Source organism: Bos grunniens, chromosome 1 (assembly GCF_055505025.1).
Source record: "Bos grunniens cultivar Pamir isolate PY7600 chromosome 1, Bosgru_T2T1.0, whole genome shotgun sequence".
Lineage (NCBI taxonomy): Eukaryota > Metazoa > Chordata > Mammalia > Artiodactyla > Bovidae > Bos > Bos grunniens.
Window position 1 is genome coordinate 65,837,804 of NC_141165.1, and position 14,567 is coordinate 65,852,370.

The window sequence follows — 14,567 nt, forward strand, 5'->3', positions numbered from 1 at the left end:
AAGTCAGTCTGAAGCCTTGACTAGTTTATAAATCCTTACACCAATTTTCCATTTTAATTGATCTAAAGTTTGTTGCAAATATTTTTGATATCTATTTAGTTTTCATTGATTGGTTTATAATATTGGTATGATTTCTGTCATATATCAACATGAATTAACCATAGGTGTACATATGTCCCCTCCCTGTATTAGTACCTCAAAAAAATAGATAAGTATTGAAACATTATTATATGTTTGAAGGATCTAGCACTGTAGCTGAAAAAGGTTGGAATAACTCAGTTTCTGAATATTAAAATACATGTTTCTAAATCTTTTGATAGGTAATATTTAAAAGTGTTTCCGAAATTATATCATGCCAAAGAAACATAGGAAGGGATTGAGGAGTCTATGTGCTGATTCAATGGCAAATTTGCACCAAATACATACTTTTTGCCTCATATTATATGTGATATTCTCACACTGTCGTCTCACTCCCCTCATGATTCCTGGTGAAGAGACTGGTATTCTTCCACATTTCATATTTGAGACAACAGCATCACATAAATATTCTAGATTTTGGGAAATTTTTTGAAGAAGACATTTTAAATCTTAATAGTTACAGGAACCCTTATTTAACTGGATTTTGATTTTTTTGTTTTATTTTTGTAAAGTTACTGTCATTTATTTTACATGCTAGACAACTCTTAGTTTAAGAAATAATAGTCCATCATTTTTTATTTCCCTAGAGGTTGCACTCAGCTTTGTGGTTCTCTTTGGTTTTGGTAATTGGCATATACTTGTAAGACATGTTGAGATAATTTTTGAATAAGAAATGGAGGAACTTTATTTTCTGTGGTTTTCCAAAAAAGCATTTTAAGAATAGAATTATATCCTACCTGATGCTTTTGAACTGTGGTGTTGGAGAAGACTCTTGAGAGTCCCTTGTACTACAAGGAGATCCAACCAGTCCATTCTGAAGGAGATCAGTCCTGGGTGCTCATTGAAGGGACTGATTTTGAAGCTGAAACTCCAATACTTTGGCCACCTGATGCGAAGAGCTGACTCATTGGAAAAGACCCTGATGCTGGGAAAGATTGAGGGCAGGAGGAGGAGGGGACGACAGAGGATGAGATGGCTGGATGGCATCACCGACACAATGGACATGGGTTTGGGTGAACTCCGGGAGTTGGTGATGGACAGGGAAGCCTGGCGTGCTGCGGTTCATGGGGTCGCAAAGAGTCGGACACAACTGAGCAACTGAACTAAATTGAACTGAGACCATCCTTTAAATTTTCCGAAAACTTTTTTAAAAAGACAAAATTAAACCTTTGAGGGATTCTACATTCTCTTTTAATGAGTCATTAAAGTTTATAATAAATCTATTCCCAGGTGAAAATGAAAGTTAATCAGTGGTATCCAATTCTTTGCCATCCCATGGACAGTAGCCTGCCAGGCTCCTCTGTCCATGGAATTCTCTAGGCAAGAATATCAGAGTGGGTAGCCATTCCCTTCTCCAGGAGATTTTCCCAATCCAGGGATCAAACCCAGCTATCCCACATTGCTGGCAGATTCTTTACTGTCTGAGCTTCCAGGGAAGCCCGAGAGTACTGGCGTGGTTTCTCTATCCCTTCTTCAGGATATCTTCCTGACCCAGGAATGGAACTGGGGTCTTCTGCATTACAGGCAATTCTTTACCAGCTGAGCTTCCAGGGAAGCCTGGTTGATGCCAGTGTACAGAATTCAGCTACCAGTGCAGGAGACATAAGAGCTGTGGGTTCGATCCCTGGGTCAAGATCCCCTGGAGGAGGACATGGCAACCCATTTCAGTATTCTTGCCTAGAGAATCCCTTGGACAGAGGAGCTTGGCAGGACAGGCCATGGGGTCTTAAAGAGTTGGACATGACTGAAATGACTTAGCAGCAACAGCATAATTAAAATGCTTTTGCAGCAACAACAACAGGCAAAGCTTGATCTAGACCAGTGCTAAAGTCACTCTCCAGTGAGCATGAACCTCATAGAAGAATGTTGGTACAAAGATTTCTGGTCTTCATTCTCAAAGGTTCCCATTTGGGAGGGTATTGTTGTAGTCTAAGCATTTGTAGTTCATATTTCAAATAAGTTCCTGGGTGTCATTGATCCTGCTCATACTGGCCATTGACACTGCTCATATTGGCCCATGTTTCAAATAGCATTGGTTTAGGAATGACCTAAGAAGTATAGTGTGTGCTAACAATTTAAATTATGTTTTTCAGAAAAATAAGTTCAATTGTCCCAGAAGAGATCAGTGCCCAAAAACCAATATCAGTTCTGAGCAGATACAGGATGATGCTGATTACTTCATCAACCATCTTGGAGTTCCCACCGTGAGGTTTACTTATGAGGACATCAAAACATTAGAGGTGAGTGCTTACAGAAATGCAAAACACACACCATATATAGCAGGAATGCAGGATTTTATTTTATCTTGGCTATTCATCTTGCTTACCAAGTAGTTTACTCTAAAAAGTAGCTTCATTTAGAAAATTATTCTAGTTGTTCAGAGGCTTTGTAAGAATATTTGAAAACATCAGCTCTTTTCAATAGTGCTGAATTCAATTTAAAAAGATTTATACTGTCACTCACATTTTCGCAGCTTGCTTCTCAACAAGAAATGTGCACTTGTTGGATTAACATCAAAACATAATTGTAATCTTCAGTATTCACAGAAACAGATGACATATGCAATAGATTCTCCTCTCCTTGCCCAAGGGAAAGTACATTTCACCTGCTGTATGTTAATGTGAGTCTGTGGAGTAGCTTTCCAAAGTTTGTCAATAGTTTCCTTGACTAAAAAGATGCTACGTTTTTTCTTATGAGGACATGAAGTTTTCTCCCAAAGGATGTCACAGAGGCCTGATTCACCTTAATTGTGTTCATTCTTATGTTGGACCTTAAGCCTTTTTATTTTTCTCAGAGTTATGTCACAGGAAACTGTTGCTCTGCAGATCCAAACCTACTGAAAGATTTTTCCTTCTTTTACAAGATTATCTCTTCTTTGCTGGGAGGTATTTGAAAGCCTCTGGGGTGGCTTTCTTGAAGCAATTATTTCATTAACAAAACAGTGGCTGGAAAATGAAACCTTGTTTGTTTTTCAGTTACAGATGTTCCTAAAAAGTTGTATCTAAATTGTATTTTTATAGGCTCAGTATCAGATATGTGATCTCTTAATGTCTGATAATTTTTCGCTAAAGTGATCTTTGTGTTTCTCTGCAGACCTCTACCCTCACCCTTCATTTCCTCAGTGTGTGTCTGTGTGTGTATTAGGCACTCATTTTTGTCTGACTCTTTGCAACTCCATGGACTGTAGCCTATCAGGCTCCTCTGTCCATGGGATTCCCCAGGCAAGAATACTGGAGTAAATAGCTGTTCCCTTCTCCAGTGGATTTTCCCAACCCAGGGATAGAATCCTGGGCTCCTGCATTTCAGGAGGATTCTTTACCATCTCACCCACCAGTAGACACTTACAAACGATCACTAACAACTTATATTCTTGGAGGGAGAATTTCTGGATGACTCCTATTGTATATGAATTCTTGGGTAGTGGAAAAGCAATCACTGTGATTTATGGTGTTTAAAATTAAATTTTCATCAATTCAGTTCAGTTCAGTCTCTCAGTCATGTCTGACTCTTTGCGACCTCATGAATCGATGGGGTACGTGTATAGAGGTATCTTTGCTCATACCAAGCCTACTATATACACTTTAATGAAATTGATGTATTAAGAAATTAACTCACTTTTTAATTTTCCTAGTTGACACATTTTAACATCTTTTTATCTCCCTCCATCCCATCCCAGCCCATCCAGCTCCTGTCATGTTAGCACGTTGAAAGAAAGCTTTTATTCAATATATGTTTAATTCATGCTGGTTGAGTTTAAGCCAAGAATTTAGAGAGGCAATATAGTATAGCCTTAGTAATGAGACTGTACTTGTCTTTGGGGGCCTCCCTGGTAGCCCAGTTGGTAAAGAATCCGCCTGCAATGCAGGAGACCATGGTTCAATCCCTGGGTTGAGAAGATCCCCTGGAGAAGAGAAAGCCTACCCACTCCAGTATTCTGGCTTGAAGAATTCCATGGACTGTGTCATGGGGCCACAAAGAATCGGATACAACTGAGCAACTTTCGCTTTGACTTTGGATTCAAGTTCTAGACATGATTTAACTTTTTTAAGAACTGTTTTTTATAGATGAGGGAACCTTAGTGTATATACAGAATCTATAGTGCCATTGTTTAGTTGCAAAGTTGTGTCCAACTCTTTTGAAACCCCAGGGACTGTAGCCTACCAGGCTCCTCTGTCCACGGGCTTCTCCAGGCAGGAGTACTGGAGTGGGTTGCCATTTCCTTCTCCAGGGGATCTTTTTGACTCAAAGATGGAACTCACGTCTCCTGCTTGACAGGCAGATTCTTTACCGCTGAGCCACCAGGGAAGCCTCTATAGAGCCATGGTAAAGATTAAATGCTTACCATGCATGTAAGAGACTTGGCTAACATTAAGTATATAGTAAGGCTTCATTACCCATAGCTACCATCAGAATTATTATTATCTGACTTGCACATTATTGGGGGAATTTCAGAACTTTTTTGATAAGACATTAGCGGGAGGGAGGAGTTTCCTAATCATTAAGAAAAGAGTACTTCTAAGGCTGACTAGGTGGGTTATGATGAGTTGGAAGATCTGAGGGTGTAATGGGAGAAAATTTGGAAACAGGTCCCAGTGAAGTTCTCTGAGGTTATGCTTTAGTCTCCTGGTCATGTCTGACTCTTTGCAACCCCATGGAATGTAGCCCATCAGGCTCCTCTCTCCATAGAGTTCTCCAGGCAAGAATATTGGATTGGGTTGCTATTCCCTTTTCCAGGAGATCTTCCCACCCCAGGGATTGAACTTGAGTCTTCCGCATTACAGGCAGATTCTTTACAATCCAAGCCACCAGGGAAGCCCAAGTTCTCTGAAGGTATGATTATAATGTGAAACTCCCCAGGATAACTCACGAGCTACATGGGGTGGCAAATGAGTCCAACAGGACTTAGGGACTAAACAACAAAAACCTCAGGCTAAAGTTTATCCCCTAGAACTGGATTGGTCTGAATGAGCTAATCAGTTTTTCAGATTATACACAGAATGTGTAACTCCCATCATCAAAATATTTTCTACTGTATTTGTCTCCAAGAAAAGTAATTAAAAGAGAATCTTGTGTGTTTTATAACTAATGACCTTGTTTATATTGCTTTAGTGTGAGAAAAAAATTTAATGGATTTGTCCCTTACAAAATGTGAAAGCTTGAGATGAGACAATTTTGTATGGTGAACTGTCCAAAGAACAGATAATAGCCTTTGCTTTCTGTGTTAACCTATAATAAATATTTGTATGCAGTTATTAAGAGGAATTATAAACATTGAAAGACTTTATCCACGCTTTAAAGAATATTTATCCTGTGTCAATTAGTAAAAGCAGATAGGGAAATTAGAGCTTTTCCCATGCAATGAAGATAAAATATATATTATATTTATGTATTGCATAATATACTATATGTGTAATATAATATGTAATGTCTACCACTTATTGAATACTTGCTTTGCTAAATAGTTCTACATTAGGAAATATTTTAAATTACCTTGTAGAAGGAAATGGCAATCCACTACACTATTTTTGCTTGGAAAATTCCATGGACAAAGGAGTTTGACAGGCTACTGTCCATGAGGTTGCAAAGAGTTGGATGCAACTTAGCAACTGAGGTATATTACTTTATCTCATTTATCATTTACAATATCCCTATGAGTCATCTTTTATTACTGGCTTTTTTTTTTTTTTTTTGCTGAGGATGAAATGGAGCTTAAAATCAAGTAGCTTATCCAACATCATAAAGCTAATAAATGGCCAAGATAGAAGTTTATCTAGATCTCTTTAACAGTATTCCTCAACTATTACAATAATCCTCACCTATTACATTAAAGTTTGCAAATTTGTAGCCCAAGGGAAAGATCCAGTCCACAGATATCTTTTGTTTGTTCTGAGCTTTATTGAAAACTTGAATTTCTGGAAGCAATGGATTCCTTTTTCCATGGAAACAGTTGGCTAAATTGTGCATTACAATTACAATATTAAGCATATTTCTTCAACACATCTTTCTACCAAAACTTAGGAAATGAATGATCCAACAGCCTAAAGGGCCACATGTTTCACCAGACTCCTATCACCTCTATTACCTGTCTGGAGGCTGTAGAAACTGAGTTTGTTATCTTTGTGCTCAGTATCTTTGCATTTTAAGTAAAAGAACTTAAAGCTATAGTCCCTTTCACTTTAAAAATTGTATATGCATTCTAAGTATGCTAACATTATACTCATGTTTTTAAAGAAATTATTTATTTATAATTTATTTAGGTGATTATAATGCAAATCTAGAATTTCTGACAGGATTTTTAATCTAGCAAGATTGATCATGGATCTATTATATTCAATTTCCACAAGTAAGTAGTGATAATAAGAGAAAAACTACCTGTAGTAGACTAGACTAGTGTGGTAGACACCACTTTTGGGGAAGATATTGAACATTATTAGTTCTAACATTTTTTAGTGAAATATGACATTTTATAATAAGTACTCCCAATATTTCGTACTATCCATATTCCCACCAGTAAGTTTTCCCTGTAGTTTCTCAGGATGTTCATATATTGCATAGATTGCTTGAAATACCTTTTATCTTTCAGCTTTTCTTGACATCTATACTCTAATTTTACAATAGTTAAATTTCACAAACGAAAAGCAATCTGTGGCTTTGCCAAATGTTAGAATTTTTCCACCTCATAAGCTATCACCTTGTTAATTGAAACGTCTCTAGTTGTAAACTTCATTTAAATAAGGTTTTCACTTTCTAAACATTGTTGCACCTGTTAGAAGAAGCATTTTGCACAGATTAAATACAATGCAGAGATTACTGAAAAGAAAATGAAAAGACAGATGCTTTCTGATTAAGAGTGCAATATTTATGACAAGCCGGTGGTCCAATGCACATTTCTTCTGTCACTTAACAGCTGTTACATATAATTTTTGTTCCAGTTCAGTATATTTACTCTCTATAGGGCATGTCAGAGGGTCTGACTTTCTTAGTATATCAATAGATCAATCCATGCCCTAACAAGTTTTATACCACAATTTGAAGCTCTGATTCCTCACTCTGTTTGACCTTACATTTTTTGCTCTTCTGCTTGAAAAATTCTATTTTAAACCCAATTTACCTCTATAATGGAGCATTTAACATTTAAATTATAATGAGCTAAGAGGGTATTACAGCTTTTATATAGCAGAGATTTTTGCACAATTGTTTCAATATCTCTTGGTACCCCAGCAAATGAAAATCAAGTAGCATAGGTATTTGGAAACTCTTACTAATTTCTTTTAAGTTAGATGACTTTGATATAAATTCTGATTCTTAAACTGATACACAAAAGCATGAATGTGTGTGTGTGTGAGAAAGAGAGAACTTTAAGGTATGGGATAAAAATAATTATTTGTGCAGATGCAATACAGTTGCAATGGATACATACATATTTTGGAGCAAAATATCTCATAGTTTACATGGTGATTAAGTTTTATTCTACTGTACAAGTTGAGAAAAAACCTTACGTTACTTAAATTAGAGATTGTTTTGTCATTTTCATTTTTTCTTGGGAACTTAGTCACTGTCATTGTTATGTTAATAGGTAATAGCTTTTCAAAAGTCAATTAAAATCTTTTTACTTTAGAAACTGAAGAGTTATGCATAACTATGCAAAAACTGAACTTTTTTTGGTAGTGTCTGATAGAATCTGTTTCATACTGTAGCTACACAACAAATTAATGTCACTTAGAAATGAGATTTTACCTTTTCTATTTCAAAATGGACCAATTCCAAACAGGGTAGAAAGGGGTTTTTCAGTGTTTTTTCAAGCTCATTTGTTTTCTTTGTAAGTTATTTTAGGAAAAGAAGACTGTCAGATAAAAATATGTAGTATGATTATTTTCAGATCTTAGAGTAAATGTTTCAAATATTTTGTTCTAAAGACCTATTTGCATTTATTAGTACTGAACACTCCAAAGAAAAGAGCTTTTTGTTTATGTGAGTTGTTATTCATTCATCAAGTCATGTCTGACTCTTTGCAACCCCATGGACTGCAGCACACCAGGGTTCCCTGACCTTCACTATCTCCAGGAACTTGCTCAAACTCATGTTCATTGAGTCGGTAATGCCATTCAACCATCTCATCGTCTGTCGTCCCTTCTCCCCCTGCCCTCAATCTTTCCCAGCATCAGGGTCTTTTCCAATGAATCGGCTCTTTCCGTGAGGTAACCAAAGTATTGGAGCTTCAGCTTCAGCATCAATGCTACCAATGAATATTCAGAGTTGATTTCCTTAAGGATTGACTGGTTTGATCTCCTTGTTGTCCAAGGAACTCTCAAAAGTCTTCTCCAGCATCACAATTCAAAAGCGTCAATTCCTCAGCACTCTTTATGGTCCAACAATCACATCTGTACGTGACTGCTTTGTCAGCAAAGTGATGTCTCTATTTTTTAATATGCTGTCTGGGTTTGTCAGAGCTTTTCTCCCAAGAAGCAAATGTCTTGTATTTCATGGTTGCAGTCACCGTCTGCAGTGACTTTGGAGCCCAAGAAAATAAAATCTGTCACTGCTTCCACTTTTTTCCCCTTCTATTTGTCATGAAGTAATTTGGAAGGACTGGTTTTAAAGCTGAAACTCCAATATTTTGGCCACCTGATGCAAAGAGCTGACTCATTTGAAAAGACCCTGATGCCAGGAAAGATTGAGGGCAGGAGGAGAAGGGGATGACAGAGGATGAGATGGTTGGATAGCATCAGGGACTCAATGGACATGAGTCTGGGTAAACTCCGGGAGTTGGTGATGGACATGGAGGCCTGGTGTACTGCGGTTCATGTGGTCGCAAAGAGTCGGACACGACTGAGCGACTGAACTGAACTGAATGTGACCAGATGCCATGATCTTAGATTTTTGATTGTTGAGTTTTAAGTCAGCTTTTCTACTCTTTTTTCACAATCATCAAGAGGCTCTTTAGCTCTTCTTCACTTTTGTTATTAGGGTGCTACCTTCTGCATATGTGAGGTTGTTGATATTTCTCGTAGAAACTTTTATTCCAGCTTGTGCTTCATCCAGCCTGGCATTTCACGTAATGCACTCTGTATAAGTTAAATAAGCAGGGTGACAATATACAGCCTTGATGTACTCCTTTCCCAATTTGGAACAAGGCTATTGTTCCATGTCAGGTTCTAACTCTTGCTTCTTAATCTGCATACAGGTTTCTCAGGAGACCGATAATGTGGTATGGTATTCCCACATTTTGAAGAATTTTCCAGTGTTTGTGATTCACACAGTTAAAAGTAGTCAGTGAAGCAGAAGTAGATGTTTTTCTGAATTCCCTTCTTTTCTCTGTGATCTAATGGATGTTGGCAATTTGATCTCTGGTTCCTTTGCCTTTTCTAAATCCAGCTTGCACATCTGGAAGTTCTCAGTTTACATACTGCTGGCACCTAGTTTGAAGGATTTTGAGCATTACATTAGTAGCATGTGAAATTACTACAATTGTACCATAGTTTGAACATTCTTTGGCATTGCCCTTCTTTGGGATCATAATGAAAACTGACCTTTTCCAGTCTTGTGGCCACTGCTGCATTTTCCAAATTTGCTGAGATATTGAGTGCACTAATACATGCAGATATTAACCATGTTAGAAGTGAAAACTGAAGAAAAATATATAGTATTTATTATTTTTTTAAAATATCAATACATTTAAATGAATATAAATAATTTATTTTATAAAAGATAATTATCAATTTTTAAAATATCAATATCAATTTTAATATTTTAAAATATCAATACATTTAAATGAATATAACTTTTTAAAAATATCAAATCATTTAATAAATATAAATAACTTATTTTTATAAAAGGTAATTATATTTCCCAAGAGAAGAAAACACAAATGAGAAGAGTGCACTATTTTATATTTTGTCAGTCTTTTTAATGTGACTTAATAACAGATAGCTCAACTCTCATATCAGGTTTTGCATTCTGTTGTAACATATTGTTTTGTTAGAAATGGTCATATATGACAGACATTTTTATTTTATATATATATATACACACTGGAGAAGGCAATGGCACCCCACTCCAGTACTCTTGCCTGGAAAATCCCATAGACAGAGGAGCCTGGTGGGCTGCAGTCCATGGGGTCGCTGAGAGTCGGACACGACTGAGCGACTTCACTTTCACTTGTCACTTTCATGCACTGGAGAAGGAAATGGCAACCCACTCCAGTGTTCTTGCCTGGAGAATCCCAAGGATGGCAGAGCTTGGTGGGCTGCCGTCTATGGGGTTGCACAGAGTCGGACACGACTGAAGCGACTTAGCAGCAGCAGTAGCAGCAGCAGCAGGCAGGTATTAGTTTCCTGAAGGTTAGTTTGAGTGAAGCTCTATTAATAACTTTCTAAACCCTATATACTTGTGAATGTAGCGTGAAAATGAAAGTGAAAAAGGCATGTAATGTAACTATCATTATGAAAATAGATTAATCTCAGTGTCACTTTCTGGCCTCTGAACCACATTTGGAGGGATACTGATTTGAGAGAATGGCCTTGATTAAACTATTCTACAGTTGGCCCTCTGTATCCACATGCAGAACCTGTGGATATGGAGAGTCAATATCCACTGAGTCATTTTATATAAGGGGCTTGAACATCTGTGCATTTTGGAATCCATGGGTAAGTGTGTCAACAGATACTGAGGGATAACTATGGTTTAGTTTTTATAATATTGACTAGCTGTATATCTTTGCCCTGTTCAAGGATTTGAACTATGATTTCATATTAACCTGTGTTTATCTTTTCTGGTCATCTTTGAGTATTGCCATCACATCCACCTGATAAACAGCATGAAGTAGGGAATGTAACACTCTCATAAACTGTGACTCTACAAAGAATTCTGCTTCTTGGAAGCCTTCTTTTAGAAGGGAAGGTTAAACCCCAATCAACAAATCAACAGTTATAGAGCAGACTTAGAAAGCTTTGATTGTACAGTATATGAAATGCCTGTCACAGAAGGAGTGCTATTAAAGTGGTGTATGCTTCCAAGAGCCTGAGGAGTAAACACAAGAAATTGAAATATGAAACAGATATTGAAAAAACAAAGAATGGATAAATTGTTAAGACTCAAATGGATAATTCAAAAGATCATATTTCAAATTGCCTAATATTCTGAAATGACTGCGAGGAGGACAGATTTCCCCTAGCGATTGTCCTTGCTTGGATTTCTAAATAAGGACATTTATTCTGAATGCCTACAATCACTGGGCCAGAATATGTCACATATGTACTATATTTCAACTCTAATACTGTTTTCAGAAATGGTCTTGTGATCATGCCTGTTATGAGGGGATTTTTTTTAATGAAGTTTTTGATAATTTCAATGATACTACTTACAACAGGTTTTAAAATTCGGCAGCATGTGAGTTAAGAATATAGGGCACCTCCAGAGGTGATTTATTCAGATATTGGCCCATTCTAACATGTTCATTAATTTAGCCAGAAGTTATTAAGCATTTGCAGTAATCCAGCACTATGTTAGACATGCAAAGATGAATTTTAAAAATACCCTCCTTCCCTCACAGCAGCCATGGTTTAGATTGGGACTCAGACATACACGACAATCTATTCCTGTATTTGTGCCAGGAATATCCCATGAAGAGAGGAGTTTGGTGGGCTACAGTCTATGGGGTCACAGTTGGACACAACTGAGTGGCTGAGCACGCATGCACACAGACATATTAAACTATCAAGTAAAGTCAGTATAGTAGAATTTGTCTTAACTGACTTCCAGTTAACCAATTCGTGGGATTAATTGACAGTTTGCATTCCCTTAAAACATAATGATTAATGCTCAAGGATCCTTGAAGCTCATTGTAGGGAGGTCCTTCCTGAATTTTTGCACACCCTGTTGTTTCTTCAATGGTATGCTTGCCTGTTGTCAGTTCTATTCTTAGATATATATCTGCCCTTTGCATTTGTTTTTAATAACTAGGTACTTTGTTATATAAAGTTATGAATCATAAGTATAAAAACAATTATTTCTTAGAAATTTGCAGTTGTATCATTCTAAAAAGTATGTTGCTAATAAAGAATTGGTGTGGAGTGATCCAGACAGTTCTCAAGACTGGGGGAAACTTTAGTCATCTAAATGCATTCCATGCTCAGTATACTTCAAAAATGTCTTTAATAATTCCACTTTAAATCAAAGGCAACATGAAAGGTATATAATATATGACACAAGAAAGAAATAATAGAACTTTATTCAACAGGTCAGTATTCAGAGACAAGGCCTTGGCTTTACGTCAAAATATTGGCCAACAAACATACATATAGAGGTTTTAAATTAACATATAATATTTTACATGCACAGTTTTTTTGGTTTGTTTTATTGATTACATATTTGAACCATCTTCTGGATAATTAACCTGCCGATTTAGTGGGACAAATCATATTGACTAAGACGACCCCTAATGTAGAGAGAAGTGATAGAGGCAGGGTGGTATCAAGCCAAGTTGTGTTTAACAAATACTGATGTAACATTTGTGGTAGACATTGTTTTGCTCTAAATCCTTTAAATATATTTATTTAATTTAATCTATGTCCTTATAACTAGCACTTCACTGAAGTATTGCTACTTTCATTAAAGATAAAACTGAAGTATAAAGTGGTCAAGTAACTTGGCCAACATCACACATATATCAAGCGATAGAATTAGGATTCAAACCTGACACTCTAGCAACAGATTTCTGAACTCTTTTCCCTACTCTTACGCTCTTTCACAAGATTTTTTTTTTTTTTTAAGATAAAGTGAGTTCTAAAATGCTTTCCATTTGTCACAACCAATTTGATCTGTGAGTCAGGAAGTACCCCTGGAGTAGGAAAGGGCAACCTACTACAGTATTCGTGCCTAGAAAATCCCATGGGCTACAGTCCATGTGGTCAGAGAGTCTGACACAGCTGAGTGACTGAGCACACTAGCACACATGCTATCTACTACTACTACTACTCCCACTACATTCAGAGTACAAAGCACTGCTGTGAAACTTCATTCTTATTTTTCAGTTTCCTTTGCAAAGATTCTAAGCATTTCAGATTTGAAAACTTTCAAAGTTAGGCAACTGCAAGTGGGTAATATTTCTTAACGAGATTTAAAGGACCCATAATTTGACTGTCATGACAAAACTAATATTAGTGTTCACTTAAAATAGTTTATATATTCTTTTTACAAAAGAGTCTAAAATTAGATTCTAAGCTATCCAAAGTTTACAATTCTAACAAATATAAGTGAATGGATTAAAAAGCAGTAGAGGAAAAATACAGTAAAATCAAACTACTCTAAACATGACCATTGTTTCCTAAATTTTAAAAGCTAAAACTGAATATGGTTTTTCTTGTCTGTTCTTTCTTTGTAAAATGATATTTTAATTGTCCACTTAATGTGAAGGCCAAGAGCTTTAAACATGTTGTCCTATCTTCTGTTTCCTAATTTTATTTCCAAAGTAATTTTGGAAGATGAGGTGATGGACAGGTTTGTCTCTTCTAATTTTAATGATAGCATCACATTTCTTTAAGGAGAATGTTTGACATCTAAAAGCACTTGGGGAACTAATTAGGTGACTTTTTAAAATGAGTAATTAAAATGTTAAGAACAGTATTGGTACCCATATGCTGTAACTATAAATTTCAGAATGAAATGTCTAGAGCTCACATAGCTGTGGATGGTGAGTAGGGTCATGAATCAATTTCCTTCTCCATTCTTTCTACACCTTCTTCATACTATTCAGTGGCTAAAGTGTCTGTTTGAGTTTTTACATAAGATTTTACAGAAAAAAAATGAATGAAACTTTTGGCCAACCTCATATTTTATTTGCATCAGGAATTGTAGATCTTTTCTGTTTCATAGCTTATAATGTTTCACACAGAAGGTTATTGTTGTTGTTGTTTTTTAATAAGCACGTTTCTATAGAAACTACAAGTAAAGATACAACAGTGGCCTTGATGTCTCATAAATGTTAAAAAAATAAAAACATGAAATGAAGCCAAGGCCACGTAGCCTATAAAGTTCGTTACTGCTTCCTTATGAAAGTTCTGGCTTTTATGTTAGTCTCAAGAGAGCTTTCAGTTGTCTTCTCTTTTCATGAGGCTTCTGTCCCTGAGACTGTAATTGAATGGAGAGAATTCTGAAAGAGAACAAAGTATTAATCAGTATTCTCATTGTGACAGCCTCTTGTCAATAGTTTTAGCACTGAAATCATCCTGACCCAGTTTTCTCATATCAGTGAAGAACATTTTAAGTCTAAATAGTGTAGTGTTTCCGTGGTACTGGTAAGTGGGCAAAAGTAGAGAAAGCATAAACTGTAGCTTTACGCACAATGTCATTTTCAGTTTTTCTTTAAATTAGTATCTTGTCATTTATTTTTATTTATTGATAATTCTTAACATTAAAAAATTTACACATGC

At 36.3% G+C, this 14,567-nt stretch overlaps 1 protein-coding gene across 8 annotated transcripts in view; it reads left to right on the top strand.

Annotated features, from left to right (window-relative positions):
• NAALADL2 (N-acetylated alpha-linked acidic dipeptidase like 2) overlaps window positions 1-14,567 on the top strand; it is a 1,274,580-nt gene that overhangs the window by 971,822 nt on the left and 288,191 nt on the right. For all 8 annotated transcript variants that reach the window (XM_086394834.1, XM_086394828.1, XM_086394822.1 and 5 more), the window contains one exon: window positions 2,232-2,378. In XM_086394834.1, the coding sequence (XP_086250960.1) occupies window positions 2,232-2,378 (147 nt within the window). The remainder of the gene's footprint in view (window positions 1-2,231; window positions 2,379-14,567) is intronic.